General features: G+C 30.6%; 2 protein-coding genes across 2 annotated transcripts; one reads left to right on the top strand and one right to left on the bottom strand.

Moving 5' to 3' along the window:
• Window positions 1-113: 113 nt before the first annotated feature.
• On the top strand, window positions 114-3,983 carry LOC144847841 (leucine-rich repeat-containing protein 72-like). Its single transcript, XM_078704377.1, has 6 exons — window positions 114-253; window positions 633-706; window positions 924-1,189; window positions 2,048-2,137; window positions 2,454-2,643; window positions 2,997-3,983. The coding sequence occupies exons 1-6, from the start codon at window positions 236-238 to the stop codon at window positions 3,166-3,168; spliced, it is 810 nt and encodes a 269-aa protein (XP_078560503.1). The 5' UTR covers window positions 114-235; the 3' UTR covers window positions 3,169-3,983.
• A 673-nt stretch (window positions 3,984-4,656) lies between these two features.
• Window positions 4,657-16,271, bottom strand: LOC144847764 (uncharacterized). The gene is made up of 5 exons (XM_078704277.1): window positions 15,296-16,271; window positions 14,492-14,534; window positions 10,131-10,323; window positions 9,576-9,796; window positions 4,657-9,169 (listed from the first exon to the last, which is right to left on the bottom strand). Exons 1-5 carry the CDS (start codon window positions 15,979-15,981, stop codon window positions 8,972-8,974), a joined length of 1,341 nt encoding a protein of 446 aa, XP_078560403.1. The 5' UTR covers window positions 15,982-16,271; the 3' UTR covers window positions 4,657-8,971.
• Window positions 16,272-17,387: the final 1,116 nt, after the last annotated feature.

The following is a 17,387-nucleotide window of genomic DNA, read 5'->3' as shown; positions in this document are numbered from 1 at the left end:
ATTATTTCAGTTGATATTAATTTAAAAGAATGTTTGACTATATTTTTGGTTATAATAATAATATTGTGAACAGCATCAAAAAGTTACACAAAATCATTATAGCGCCCTCTACAAAACTTTGTTATTGTTTGCACGCTGTCAAGCAACAGACAACAAACGATTTTCTTGCTGTGATTTTCGTGATTTAAAATGTGATATTTTGATTGAAAGAATTTGATAACGCCGTGTGGCAATCATGGTGGAAGTTGAAAAGGTAATGCAATTTCTGTATGTATGTATTTTAAGCATTGAATTAGAGTAGAGGCCATACTAATACTGTATATAAATATAGGCCCGCCTACAGTTCTACACAATATTAGACCTAGCTAGCTACCAACCCAGGTACAGACGGAGGCCTACTAGGCCTAGGCCTATGTAGAGTACTAGCGAACCTGTCTAACTACTAGCTAGGCCTAAGTAGTCTTAATATTGTTTATAATAATGGTCATAGAGTAGCAGGCCTATTTACTAATAGTCTAACTGTACCATAGTAGTATAGTGGCTAGGCCTAGAGGTACCCTAAAATTAAATAAGTAGTATTATTAAAATGACATTTTATATAATAAATAATTATTTGTTGATATTTATTACAGGTGATAGAGGAGCAAATGAGGTCACAGGGCATACGAAAAGACCAGGATGTTACACAGCTCTATATGGCTAATAGGTAATTTATATTATCATACACAAATATAGTTATTATTTTTTGTTGATTCCACAGTCCAACATATTGTAGAATGTATAAGTATTTCAAAACTGATTACTACTGAAATAAAAGTGATTACTTATTGTACCTGAAATAAAGTTTGATTTAAAATGTATTTATCTTCAAAAAAACTTTCTGAAAATTAACACACAAATAATATCTTCTTCTGTACATCTAGGAAGTTAGCTGAAGATGGTGATTTATCACAATTCAAGAATCTGAAATACTTATGGTTGAATGGTAATCGTTTACGTCACATCACCTGTCTAACTAAAAACTACCATATGACTGAACTTTACCTGCAGGACAATGAACTTGTTGATATCAGTGGCGCTCTAGGACATCTGACATGCCTTCACACCATTATGATGCAGAACAACCAGTTGACAAAGTTAGAACAGACTGTGAAGGAATTCAAGGCAATGCAGAACCTTAGAGTGTTAAGTGAGTTGCAGCTAAATTATAAAGCTCTGTCTACACTATCAAACTTTATGTGCCCATATATGGACATGATGATGTCATATCATTATGTCCATATATGTATATTTGGGTATATCACTACCATATATGGGCACATCACACTTTTTTGTCAAACTAGTTTGATAGTGTAGACAGAGCTTTAGAACGAATAAGTTTAAATAGACGTCAGTCTTTAAAAGATCTCTTAGGTTGACTACTAGTATATATGATTGTACTTTTTGCTCCACCTCTAGTCGCCTGAAGACTACACTATGGTATTGTGCCTTTACAGTTGTAGCTCCTAAACAACCTTCCCAATTCCATTTAAGCATCATCTTCTATCAAACTTTTCAAAATTCTTTAAAAAACCCACCTTTTTAGTTTATTGTAATTCAATCTGTCAGTTTTTATTTTAAGTTCTTTGGGACAATCTGCTGATTGATAAAAGCACATATAAATTCACATTAACATTAAGACATAACTGATTGGATACGTGAACAATCAAGTAAATAAACTTGTTTGTTAAATAAACCCCATTGTAGATAATATACTAAGTGAACTTTGTATACTGTATATAGACAAACTTCATAATACACAATTACATACTGTACATACCATATGTAACACTAACAAGTGGAACATAAATATTTCTTGCGATAATCTTACCAAGTTACAACACTTTCACATGCTAATTTATCACTATAGCGCTTTTTCAATAAGTAATCTTCTTATGGAAAGCTTAAATTGAAAACATAGAATTTTATGTGGGGTTTTACCTTAAGTTAAGTACCATATCCACATTCCTTTTAAGTAATAAAATTTATCTTATATTGTTTATTATAGATTTGTCAGGAAACCCTGTTGCACAAGAGCCTGAATACAGATTTTATGTTATACACTATGTCCCATCTCTACAACTCCTTGATAGAACCGGTAAGTCAAAAGTATATCTTCATAAGAAAAAATGAAGAACTTTGATTGATAACATATAAGGTTCAATAATATCAATAAAGCTCTGTCTACACTATCAAACTAGTTTGACAAAAAAAAGTGTGATGTGCCCATCACCATGACATCATCATCACACTAGTTTGATAGGGTAGACAGAGCTTAAGGCTATGTGTAAGAGAAATTGTGTCTATAGTAGATTTTAGGGGAGGGCCTTTTAGATCTGATGCAGTTTGGCAATGAATACTTTTCCAGCAAATATTTCCATTTATTCGTTTACCTCTATTTGTTTACCTTTTAGAGGTGTTGAAACTAGAGCGTGATACTGCAGCTCGTTACTACAACCAAAATCGTCAAGCTCTTCTAGACACCATCTCATTTGGACGCCGATGGCCTCTAGGCCCTCCAAGACCTCAGGCTAACACAGGCTTATCATCACACGGCGGAATGAAAATGTTGCATGATGAAACATGGGATAATCGTGAAAAAGTGTTAGTAAAAGTAGTAGTATTTTAATGGTCATTATTTTAACTGCCTATTTGTGATTTTTCAAATCAAAGTATATTTTCTCACCCTTTTATAAATATCTTGAGGTTAAATTTGTCTACGGTTTTTACTTTACAAGATAATTTTGCCAACTTAACTATAGTACTGTAGTTGTTATTTTGCTGTTTTTACCAGCTTGACTATGATTTGCAATCTTTATATTTGACTACTTTTATATATTTTATTTATGAATATTAGGCAAGATTAGGCTATTAATCTTAAACCAAATAAAACATATCTTATTATCCCACATAATTATCAATTACTAAATTAATTATTTTAACATTTTTTTCATTAGTGAAGATGACCTTAGCGACACCTCCAAAGGTGACCGTGCATTGAGGCGTTCAGTGATGCAGTACTCTACAATAGATTGGTCAAAAATACCAAAGTCGCAGGAACGCCGACTTGGCATACAACAGAATGAAGATAAAACAAAAGGAGAGCTCATCACTGTACAGTTCAGATGAAGATACTGTAATAACGCACAAAACAAGTGGAGTCCCTATTTTCCCTTGTTTGTACATTAAAGTAATTATTTAATATCTGAGACGATTGTTGCCTCAGATAATATACAGTAGATTTCAAAAAGGTTGCTATATCTTCTACCTCTTTCTACAATAATTTTACTATATCATACCATAAATTATTTATTAAAAGAGTGTGTTTACTATCATATTGGTGCATTATTATATCTTCCATATATATTTACTCCAGGATTATAGCAATCAATCTTCCATATATTATTTATATATTACCAATATAAATTATTTAGTAACTTTTTTACTATAAGAATCTTGCTTAAAACTCTGTCTACACTATCAAATAATATGATGTGCCCATATATGGAGATGATGATGTCATATCACTACCATATTTGGGCACATCACACTTTTTTTGTCAAACTAGTTTGCTAGTGTAACCGCTCCACTTATCCATTATGATTTCCAATTTTGCTCTTGATTATTTTTATCCTTTATTATAGAATAACAGTTATATTTTGTCTATATTTATTCTACATTTAATCTTGCATTGTTTATTTTTGTTTTATTAAAGTCTTTATCACATTTCACTGGCATCATGTTACTTCCTTATTTATATACCATATATTTATATAATAATTGTATTGTTTTCCACACCATCTTCATATCATGTCTTCTATAGTCAATCTAACTTAACATGAACGCAATGCTGTGCTCCTAGATACAGTAGATGTACAGTATAGGATTTGTATTAGGTGTTAGATGCATAGTTCATATCTGTGTAGTATTTCTGAGTTACAAAGAATATTTATTAAACGGATTATAACCAGAACAAATTTGTATACAGTTATATAAAATACAATTTTGTTTTTTGTCCAAGTTAGTTTTTGCAAGAGCACCTGTTCGCTGTTGTCGTTGAAATTTCCACCTAACTATAACTAGTTCAGTGGAATTCCCACCCCACTAGTTCTTTGGAACTAGCTATGTGGAATTTCCATCTCAGAACTAAGTCAATGGATTTCCTGGGGAGATTTTACTTGGTTATTTATAAGCAGTATGGTGTATCAACTCAGTAACCCTCACCCAAAATCTTTACTTGTGGTGGTACTTCATTTGAATAATTATTGTTAAAGCCCCATTCCCTATAATTGTTGACGTTTTTATTTTAAAATGTAAATGTATGTTTTATAGTAAATTCTGATAAAAAGAGAGAAACAATACACTACCTAGCTTGTGGTGAATGTTCCATCGTGGGCGGTCTTTAGGCCTAGCTAGGCTTAGGTTTGTAGGCCTAGCTGGTAAACAGTACCAACATCATACACTAGCTATAGGCCTAGCCTGACAATTGGCTAGTTGCTGCATTAATTGTTTTTCTGTTTTTACCAGAATCCGTTAACGAATTGGGGAAAACCCGGTATTTTCGCTGGAAAGTCTCAATCAAATACGCCAATTGGTACCCACAAAAAAGACAATTAGTTTTTGAAGCAGAAATATGATTTTTATTTGTTTCCTTCATGATCTCAAGGTAGAAAAAAAAACATATGAGAATGATCTATATAAAAGTTGCATCCCCACTCAGCACGTATAAAAAACAACACTTCTACATCAAATGCTTCATTTGTAACTATACACAATAATCATATACAACAAAATCTAAGATAAAAAAAATGTATACATTGAGTTTACTTGTCTGGACTTACCAATTACTGAATATTACAATCTACATACAAATAGTACAAACACATAACAGAATTAAATACATTAATATAATGTTAAAGGCGTTTTAGAAATTAACATAGCAGTTTAAAAGACAATTTTGATATAGTATGAACAATTACATAATCAAAATAAAGTATACTATTTGAGTTATGATTGGGCAGCATTTTAGCCATTAACATGGTATTAGGGCTTTCTACATCCGTACAATGGGAGGGGTAGTCTTTATTTTGGTCTGGGATTAAGATAGTATCAAGATAGTATCTTAATCCTAGACCATACATTGAATCTACAGAATTTGATTAATAAGAGTAAACAAATTAGGTATAATACTGAACATTAAATGCATTACATGCTGTAGATATATTGTACATTGCCACAAATTAAGACTGTACCCATCAGGGACCAGTCCCAGGGGTTTGTAAGCCTAACAAACACTGTTATCCTCTCAGAAAGACCTGTGACATAAAAGCCCTAAAAAATACATATTTAATTTAGTTAATTCATTTTTTTATTTCATTGTCAATAATCTATATAATTTTAGGAATTCATTATTTTATTTCGTATAAAAAATCTTTGTACAAATTTTAAAACTGGCGTTAATGTCATAATCTTAGATACTTCTTAAAACATGATTAAATTTTGTTCTTTCATTTCAAAAATTCTGTGATATGTCCACCTAACTATTTTTCACAAAAAACTGTGAGAATTCCACAATACATTATTTATTCAAGATTCACAAAACTTTCTAAATTAGTCATTAAAAATGTACTTTTATCACAGAAACCTCAATGGTAATTTACAAAAAAAAACATAAATAAAGTGTTATAAAAAGCATATACAATATTGTAATATTTCATCCAATATATTAGCACTCAACATTATAATGTTTTTACCAATTATTTGAGGTATAACCCAATATTCATGTCACACGATCTCTAATTCATACACCTAGTAATTTTAATAATTTACATAAAAGATATGTATTTCAAGGAAAAGTAACAAGATTTTGAATACTATGTACCAAAGCACCAAATATGTGTACTGTTTCATGTTTTATTATGTGCAATATTAAAATACATATTGTGCTATATGTTTCCACTCTCTACTACCATTATTATATTTCTATATAACCATACAATGGATTTATACTAAAATAGAAATGTGGAAGAACATTTCAATTAGAGAAATCTCATTCTAATTTTTAATTGTAAAATATATTTGACAGGTATGAAAGTTCTATATACATGTCAAATATAAATAGATTTATCTATTATGGTATTAATTTATTTATGTACAGTTCAATACAGCATTTAGTACACTATATATTTAATATAATTGGATTGAACCTACTGGGGGATGGGGGGGGGGGACATTCGGGGTAAGTAACTCTTCATCCATATATATATATACTTGACTGGCAGCATTGGCAACTGGTGGAGATAAAGGGACATAATTACCATTGGCTCATTCTCAAGCACTATCAAACTTTATGTGACAAAAAAATGTGATGTGCCCAAATATGGACATGTCATATTACTACCATATTTGGGTATATCACTATCATTTGGGAACATCACACTTTTTTGTCACATAAAGTTTGATAGTGTAGACAGAGCTTTAGTGTCAAATGAAAAAATATATTTTTCCCAGACCTTACATTCACTCTCTGTATCAACTGTGTTCACAATAGCATTTTGATAATAATCCATATTGATATTTACCTAATATTTAAAAATCTATGTAAAAATCATATCTTCTGCTTTGATGAGCAACACTTCAACATGTCATAACTCATTGATTAAAGAAATATGAATTATTACTACTTATGATTTATAATACATAATGAATCAATATTTACCTACACACATAGATTTGTAGTAGAGTGACTATATAATCAGGTTATTACAATAGATTTGTACGCTCTCTAATTTATTATTTACAGCATGTCTATAATATTTACAGTTTCACTCACACACAAATATAAATCATTATATTTTTATTATTAACATACTTCTTGCATCCTGAGTACCATAGAATTTGTTCAAAGGGTATTCTTATAATAAATTCTATTTTAAGATTATTTGTGACTATGGTATACAGTATGAATAACAAAATAACAATTTTTATTATTACAAAATTGTTTTTATTCAAGTAATTTAAATGCAAACATAAAATAATAATTTTACTTATGTGGGAAAATGGATTTAAATAATAAGTTGTGCCTGGAATTAAAGTTTATACAGAACAGAATTAATGCCAACAGGTAACCATGGGCCAAGAATCACCTTAATAAATATTAAGTTAATTATTGAAGAATCACCGTAATAAATATTATTAAGTTAATTATTGGTACAAGTATGAGAGGTAAGAATACAGATTTCATTATAAATTAAAATACTAGTATTAAATTTGCTTTAGTTATTTTCTTGTACTGTAGTTTTCAATTGTAAAACCTGAAATCTGTACAATACTGTCAGTGTCTAGGTAATTTTGCCAGGTTTAATTTAAAATTCTGAATTTCACAAAATTCTACACCAAAATGCATAGATGATATACACGTAGTACTATCCAATTTGCTAATTACAACAGGGTGCTGTCCAGGTTCCAAACAATCACTGTATTAAACACACCCACTGTCGCAGTGGTACAACAAAGGGTCCAGGGTAATATTTTTGGTGAGAAGGGACACCCTGATCATGATTCTCTAACACTTTGACCACACCGTAGTGGAATAATGAAGAATATCGTTTACAGCCAGCCAATTTAACTGATGGCCTAAACGATGTAACCGTCATAAAGGGGATCCTTTATGTACCACTCCACAGAGTGGTATAACAAAAGGCCTTAAGCTCTGTCTACACTATGAAACTTTATGTGACATGCCCATATATGGATATGATGATGTCATATCACTACCATCTTTTGGCGTATCACCACCATATTTGGGCAAATAAAACTTTTTTTTTTCAAACTAGTTTGATAGTGTAGACAGAGCATTAGAAGGCACATGACAGTTGCCGTAGTGTAGAGATGTTTAGTTTTAACACAGATGATATATTCAGGTACTGTACCATAAATGATGTAGCCCTTACAACATACCTTGGACCCCCTCCGTCATATCACTGTCTAAGGAATGTTTTGAAAGATTGTTAAATGCTAAACATGATTCAAATTGTGATTATTTACAAGGTATTTTGTAGGAAACTAAATATAAACACTTATATTTATTGCAATATTAATTTATATTTGAGCAGTATTTGAAAAGTTAACTAAACCCAGCATATGCTGGTAAGTAGTGCTGTTTAAATCTAGTATAAACTATCCTTTAGTCTTTAATATCCAATTATTTATGACTGTCCTTTCCCATACTCTTCTTCCCTACTACAAAAATATACTTTTTTTCAGTTTGAATTGTCTTAACACATCTCACCCCCACAAAATTAGTTTACCATTCAAAATTGAGGAAAGACTAATTTAGAGAAAGAAACAAGAATAGTAAATTTGCCAAAAACAGAACAGAATGCTTCAGCTGGTTCTGAAATAAATATGTTTTTCATTTCGATATCTTGACTTTTCAGAAAGTCTCACTTCATTTCAGAATGTTTTCTGATTGTAAAATAATAGTTTTGGGATGATTTCTCCACTTTGTTAAGTCTGTTGTTATGCTTGTAGATTTTTCAGTTTGCTGGGCATCTGGCTTTACGAACGTTTCTGGTTTTTTGTGGAGTTTGATTTTCTTGTTTTGTTTGGCATCTGGTTTTGAAAGAGTTTATACTTTTTAATGACATTGAAATATTTGAAACTAACAGTATCTTTACTGAATAAAAGTATTTGTTATTTATCTTTTTTATTATTACTCAAACAAGAAAAAGGACAGTGCTTTAAATGATAAAATTCAACAAAGTGATTTACTGTACATTTGAGAACCAAAAAGAAATAAAATCTTCCGATTGTTTTGTTTCTTAAAACCAAAGCTAAACCTAAATATGTTTGCATGAGTCCGATTTTGAGTTGGTAATCAGAGATTCTTTGGTTAAATTATCGGTCCTTAATTAGACCAGTGCCTTCATTGTCACATGTAAGCAGTGACCGATGGCCTACTAGGGCTACTGAATGAATACTGTGAGTCGAGTCCACTGTGTAGACCATGTGAGGTGTCCTTGACAGGGGATGCGTCGAGGAAAGCGGCGGTTAGACTGACGGGGTACGCTGACGTTACTGGCAGTTCCATGCTCAATGTGTCGTAGTTCATGTTGTCCAAGATGTTGTCCTGTAACATCATTAAAAAATAAATGTATCGTTAAAATAATACATTTCAGCATTGAATATTGTCTATATTTTAGGGGGGTGAACACATAAGAAAAAGTTTAACTGGAACTGGGCATAATTAGGTGTTAACTAAACACAACACTAAAATGTTTGTGTGATTTACAAGATTAAAAACATCTGAAATGGATGAAAATGTACACCCCTGATATTACTATTATATAGTAGATATACAGTAACTAAACCCATCATATGCTGCTGTTCTTATATCTACAAGTAATGATGTTTAAATCTAATAAAACTATACTTTACACTTTAATATCCAATCTGAAATTGATGAAAATGTATACTGCTGATATTACTATTGAGAGTAGAGTGTACTTAAAGAGTAAATAATAGGATAAACTTACATTATATCCAAGATCCAAATGAGTATCCAAAGACAGAATATCCGTGGTCAAATAGTCATTGGCAAGAGTTGTTATGGCTGGAGCACACGTAGTGGTCATTTCAGGAGTGGACATTATGACCGTATCACTGCTGTTGTTTCTTGGTTTGGACATTAGTTTAGGCTTATTAGGAGAAGCGCCGGGAAGACCTTTCGTTCCATTTTCTATGCTAGGTAGATCCTCTATAAAGGCAAGTTCAACAATTTAGTATTCAGAAATTTAGTATTCAGAATTTAACTAATTAACAATGTTAAATAATTACAACTATGTACCTTCATATAATTTAAGAATGGGCCACAGATATGTAACTTCTTCATTTAAAGTCCAGTGTGCTGGGATTGCACCACTTTGGAGGAAATCGGAATAAAACCACCCCTGTAAAAAGTTTGGAACTGGGATGGAATACAGGGTTTGCCTTTTTCAGAATCAAGTGATTTTGTGCTTAACTCGAACACAGGCAATTGGTCCATAATAATTCAGTCAGACTTCAAAGTTACTGTAAAAGTGTAAACCAACCTGGACAGGCCATGGCACGACGGATTCCAGCTGGGTCTTTCTTGGTCCATTTTGATACCTCTTCCTCCATCTTGGCAACTTTATCTGGATTCAAGGCCCATAGACACCCCTTCCTACTGGAACCTGAGCTGCTTTGTGGTTTCTCAATCTTGGCAAAACATTTATTGAGGGACAAATTATGTCTTACAGAATTCTAAAGGAAAAAAAAAACAGAATTTATTATTGATGTGATTGTGCTTAGTAAGTTTGTTGTCATTAGTCAGATAAAGCAATTTAAGAAGCTCTATACATGATGGGATCACCCAATTTCTTCAACCCAGTCTATTAAATATTCATTGAAGGTTTGTTTTCCCTATTAATAAATGGAATAACCTTCCATTAATAACAGTCCATTCATAAAGTTTCACAATAGTCAATGGTAATAGAACTCAATGAATATTGAATGAATTTGTTGTATATGAATGGAAGGCACACTCCTAATGGTCAGTATTGCTATACAAGGTCAAATGCCGGAGGGCCTAAAGTATAAACACTGTTATTACAATAAGCATCCTACTACAACTTTTATTTAGAGAGTTGCAGTTGTTATGAAATGTAATCGGGCTGCCCTACTTTTATGTATTTAGTAATACAGTAGAAACAAATGAATTTCATGTCTCAAGCTTTAGCTATTTTTCCCACAAATTAGTAATATTATCATTTCACAGAATATCCTAGAGCCTTATATTATATTTAATTAATTATTAAAATAATAATTCATTATGTAGTCAAAAATAATTTTCTATTTTTATTATCCATCTTCAATAATTAATTATTCTTGAGGTTATAAGAATTAGAATTATCATAAAATCAATGAATAAGAATAATGTTGATTAATTGATGCTATATTCCCTTGTTTAAATATTGATGCATGTTTTCTGGTTGGTTAAACTCAATAGATCGTTGTGTTCACACCTGGTTTTATCATTTTTCATAACTGATATGTTTTCTATAATTAATAATGATGTGTTCTGGGTTAGCAAACCCACCATACTCTATGTTTCCGGTAGTTAGGGATAAATTACACCAATTTCCATCATGCACTACTAGGCTTGGTTTAATTCAGGGTAAAATTATAGTGTGACAAATATTCAGCAAAGTACATGTAGGAGTAATCATCCACCTAAAGTTTATTTTAAGGCCTTCCACCCAGCTAAATTTCCCCAAGAAATCATCTGGATATTTAAATAGTAGTATGTGATGTACTGTTTTATTTTGTTATCATTCATCCCTTAATTGTTTTAACCCCACCCCTATACCTATATCCCTGCTTAGAGCAGACTTATACTGTATATATATTAAATTACTGTTTTTATTTTATTATTTATAGGTAAATAATACAAAATTATTGTACATTTATTTATTTACATTTAAATAATAACTTTTAGTCATTTTAATACAAAACATAAGTTGAATGTACTGTACCAAAATTTCCATTATATTATAGATTCTTATTTTTTATACATTATCATAATTAATGAATTTGCTATGACTTTTTCATGAATCATGCAGACCTTAATCTACATATACTACTGTACAACGACGACAATGCACTTGTTTTACTATTTTTTACTACACATGATACGGATCACTGAACACAAATATAGATCAATAACAAAATAATAGGAGCAGGTGTTATTATGGAAGAATACATTTTAACCAATCAGAAAGCTATATTTGCATGATATCATTAAATGAGTCATAGCTCACATGGGATTTGACCAATCAGCAACAGGCACCTGGATTAGGTCAAAGGTGATTGATATAATTATAGGTTTTTTTTGTTTTTCAACCTTCAGTCAGTGGAACATTCCATAGGCCAGTGAACAAAGGGTTGAATCATCTATTGTTAAGAGATGTAGATGAGTTAAGAATAAAAGAAAATTAGGGAAGGGAAGGAGTGGTTAAAATTAGTAATTTTACGACAAAGACTTATTTGTGGGTGGAACCAATCAGTCAATAATGACACATTATTACCAATTGAAAGTCTATGATGGTTTTAATTGTTTTTTTAATCAGCAATTTTCTCAATACACCCGCCCGAGCATATTAATATCAGATAACATTTATTTTTATGACATGTCTATAAAAAATAATTACTACATACAATAATAATAAAAATATGGCATATGCATGGAATATTGATAAGACATTTCCACATTAATTTATCCATTAAATATGGCTATTGTTGACAATACAATGACATTGGGAATAAAGTTGACACAAGAAAGGATTTCCTCTCATATAATCTACTTTAGTCTAACTACCAAATTATTATAGTAATCAAGTTTATGCTAGTAATTTTAATATTTTTCCTTTACAAATATGGATACTAAGAATGTTTAAAACCAAGTTATTAATCAAAGAAATTATAATATATTATGAATGAAAAATGTAAGGAGTTAGTTTATAATGAGCCATAATTTATCTGAATTAAGAAATAAGACATAATGGTAACATACACTTTAGATAATAATAATAATTTAAATAAACAATTTCAAATAGTACTGTTGATTTTAATTAAAATTAAAAATTTGTAAACACAATTACTACTAAGTATTTTCTATTTTCAAATTCAGATTAATCAAATTATTTAAATGAAAATGTTCCAAGTAAATATGAAGTAATATAAATTACTTAAATTTTCAGATATTATTTGTTTCATTTATTCTATTTTGATCATTAACAGTTTTCAGTAGTCATGGCTATGTTCCAGCACATAATTTTCATTTCCCTAAATACAATATGTAATTCTAGATTGTGTTCAATGTAGTATATTTGTCTATTTCCGTTACTACTCAAAATAATTCATTAAGAAGGCTGTATTTATAGTAATATCGAAGAGAGAGAGACATGGCAAATACTGTTGTTTTTATAGGATGGATAAAATTTCAATACATCCTGCATATAATACAATGTATTATGAAAACAATATCAAAATAAACAATTTTATGAATTATTACTACACATATAAATGTTACTGTATAATATAGCAGTATTTATTTTTTATATATTTAATTATTTTATTTATAGAGGGCCCTATGCATCCCTAACAAAGCTACTGGGATTGGATGGTTGTTAAAATTGTCAGCCAAAAATTTGAGAAAAACATTAAAATTTAAAATAGAATTTCAAGAAAAACAAGGGTGCATTTCAACTTGTGTTTGCACATGCTTTGTTATGAACAAACAAACCTAGTAATCTTACTAACTGTTCACAGCGTATTTATTATTTAATTTTTTTCTATAAAATGTATACAGTTAATGTATTACTTAAATTTAGTCGGAACAAGCAAAAATAATATTGTCAACAAAGTGACAATAAATAAATAGACAGATGCAAGAATTGACCTTTAATAGTACAGCCTTTATATCAGCTCCTGGCTAATTGGGTTAATGACTTTATTAACACGCATTAATACTATTGTTTACATTGCCAACAATTCAATACCTCATACATCACTATATTTGTACACTTGTCCTGGAGAACATGTCATTGTTGTAAATATTTTTTTAATCAATAAAAAAAAAATATTTTTAATACAAAATATTTTTCAAAGTAGTTGCTGCTTGTTAAAAATTGATTGTTACTGTAATTTAAATAAAATCCTAATTATACTAATTTCACGATCCTATTTGGAGTACAGTATGTTTTTAATTTGTTTTGGAAGGGGGATGGGAGGGTGGTATACAGTCCATGTCGACATAGTAATATGTGTGTAGGGGGTAAGATGACATTTGTAGATGGGTGGAACATACAGATGTGATTAGTATGACAATATTTAAGTGATCTTTTGTTGTTAAATGTGTTTTATAAAACAATATAACTGTAGTGTCACACCTGTCACACATTGAGTGAACAATGCTCGTGTGATATTTCACCTGTTTCTTTTGTACTGCAATTTGTTTAGTATCTTTAATTGTTAGGTTTGGTAACATTTTAAACACATCCCATTTTATAGAAAATATTTTTACTTCAAGGAAACAAAATTACAATGTTGAAAAACTAAGAAAATATTAAAGTGAGAGAGTTTTTGTTATAAACACTATTTCCAAACAAAAAAAACAAGGGCAAACTATATTTTCTTGCCAACAGAAATGGGTCCACTTAAAAAGAACCAAGGGAAACCCCAATTAATCAACAAATACTGTTTTTTATAAAACCGTTTGGGATTTTTCAATAGAAATAGACCCTAAATGTATTATACTGTCAAGAAATATGTAATTTTAATTACATATTTATTATTAAAATAATTAATTGAAAATTCATATTTTAAGAAAATGAAAAAAAATTGGGGGAAAAAATGAAATTTAAGCACAAACCTTCCATCCGTCAGGTGCTGTTTTAAAGTAAGGAAAATTCTCACTGTAAGAAAAAATCAAATATTAATCAATATTTTTTTTATTATCTATTGTGTACAGAATTATTAATAATTCATATTTCATTTCATAGTAAATTGATTGTGAGGGGTGTGGTTATTATTAAATTGATATTGCTTCCTGACCAAAATTTAATTAAAAGATGACCATTTAAATCTAAACCTCTCTACACAGTATTTATAGTATAATAATTATAATAAACCAGTCATGAATTTGTGTGCTAAACCTTATCCAACCAAATCAGTTGAACAAGAATAAATTATAAAGGGGAATTCCCTTTTTGTCATTGTTGAAAGTAGAGGGTGTTATGGTTCAAAATTTCAAATTTTGTTATATTAAAATTTGGTAATTTGACAGGAATTTCAATATTTTTCATGATGAAATTTTAAAATCAGTTTGGATGACACACATCACAAACATATTTTATGTATTGATTTTACATGTCACTCAATGACATCATCAGGGTATTTCCCTAAACCAGACATAAACTGGAAAACAATGGTCTCAGATTTTAGGAGCTGAAAATAAATTGGATGCAACATTTTTCAAAATGAAAATATGTCATTAATATTGTGAGAGTTTTACTTTACGCCTACTTCATGTCGAATGAACGAATAAAATAATACATGCAAGATAAAATTATTATTAGACAAACACAGTTATGTAAATACAATTTTTACAATTTGAAACAGAAAAAAAATACATACATAAATATATTTCATTTACAAATTTAACCTAAATACTCACCACATAAATGCATATATTTCACTAACAGGTAAACATCCGGTTTTACTATTTTTTAGTGCCATAGTTATCAAACAACTGTACGAATACGCTGGTTTTGGATAAACTTTTTCTTGTGAATTTATATCCGAGGGTTGCGGTTCGATCTTTGTATGCTTCACCGTTTGCACCGTGCCGTTTTGGATTACATGAATGTTTGAATTTTGAATAAAATGTTGCTGTAGTTGATAAGGAACTTGGCTGTTGAGAATTTGTTGACTTGCTTGTTGCTGAGCATAATTCTGTGCTTCCAATGCTCTGCGTACAGTTTGATGCTGTTGTTGTGGTTGGGATTGTTGTTGTTGCTGCTGTTGTTGAGCTACAAGAAAATCCAGAGATATAGGCGAACCTGTTTGTGGATTTACTAATAAATTATGGGTATCGATGGCTGAAGAAAGCTGCGAAAAATCTAAACTGTTTGAAGAACCGTTCATTCCGTTTTGCAACCAAGAAAAGTTGATCAGTTCCGTTGAGTCGCTTCCAACATCATTTGAGTTGCATAGATCAACAACAGAATCCACCGTTCCATTAAAATGAAGTTCTGTGGTTGCTGATGTAGTATTTAACTGAGCTGAATTTAATATTTGATCCATTTCAGTCCTTACCTCAGCGTCAAAAACATCGCTCATTTGAGAATCATAATACTCCATTTTGAATATTCGCGTACAGTTCGTAGGGGGCCTGGATTCGGAAACAGCTGAGTGAGTAGTCGGGAGTATTTTTTTCAAAATTTCCCAGCGAGTGTAAACAGAACACGTTAAAATACTACGTCAAATTTCTACAAATCCATATGATATTATAATAATTTCCACCTACCAACAGCTGCACAATATAATTCAGATTATTTCAATAAACTTGATTATAAATTCCAGCTCATTCTGATAGCAAAACGAATAAAGAATCGGAGACTATTATTTTCAACAGACAGGTCCATGATAGTAAAAATGGAATCTACTACGACCGTTAGATAGGACAAAAGGTTAGTGGCATTTAAAGAGACAACCCTGATTGGTCAACGGCAAATGACATAATTGTATACACGTTTTTGATTGGCTGCTGTCATTAAATGGCCTACCTTTGTTATTGGGTGGGGAACGATTTTGTTTTCGCAGAATTTTGCTACTGAAGTACGAATGGTCACTGAATTCACGGCGGGAAAAAGTGGTATGAACTACTATTTGCTAGAAATTAATATTATAGGCCTACTGTAAACATGCATTTGTAAAAGAAAACATATAATTCATTGTGTCACATACTATATCACTAACTAGCACTGTCACTATATGAAGTAAGGCTCCATTTTGACTGAGTAAATTCAATTATGTAATTAAATCGTGATAAAAAAATGAGTGTAGGCCTAGGCCATATATTATTATTAGGGCCTATTGTGTGCCAGTTATAAGAAAATTTAAAAGAAAAAAATAGTACTTTAATTTAATTTTCTATTTTAAAATGATTTTATATATACATTTTATATCAGTAATATTTCATGAATTTCAATTATGAGGATTTAATTAGATTCTTATTTTTATTTTATTTAATATGGTAGGCCTATTATACAGTACTGAAAATAATAAAAGGGAATTTCCCGTATCATTGTTTTTATAATCCCTGGAGCGCGTGCGTGTGCGCGTAACCTTCGCGTATTTCCGAACTTGACCTACTTTGCTCGCGTAACAATACGCTTTTCCGGTTCGCGCTTCCGGTTGGTACGCATACAGCCTGAACTGTTTTATCACAATACAGTACGGTACAATACTTTTTGATTTGTTTTTAATATGATTTTAGTGTGGAATTTTTCATTGATAATATTTAATTTGTTATTTATAAATTAGTGATAGATAAGAACAGAATGACGTAACGTTTTAATAGGCTTGTACCTAGTTAGTAGACTACATTCACCCAGGTCTAATGTGTGGATTGATTGTGTCTAAAATAATTTTTCTTCACAGATTTAAGTATTGCAGAAAGGTTAAATACATTTTTAATACAATATTTGTGAACTTATAATGTATACGATTTCAACATTTCAATTGCAGTTCAAAACTCCTACAGA

This window comes from Antedon bifida, chromosome 7 (genome assembly GCF_963402885.1).
Source record: "Antedon bifida chromosome 7, ecAntBifi1.1, whole genome shotgun sequence".
NCBI classification, from domain to species: Eukaryota; Metazoa; Echinodermata; class Crinoidea; order Comatulida; family Antedonidae; genus Antedon; species Antedon bifida.
This window is presented reverse-complemented; position numbering and strand designations above follow the sequence as displayed.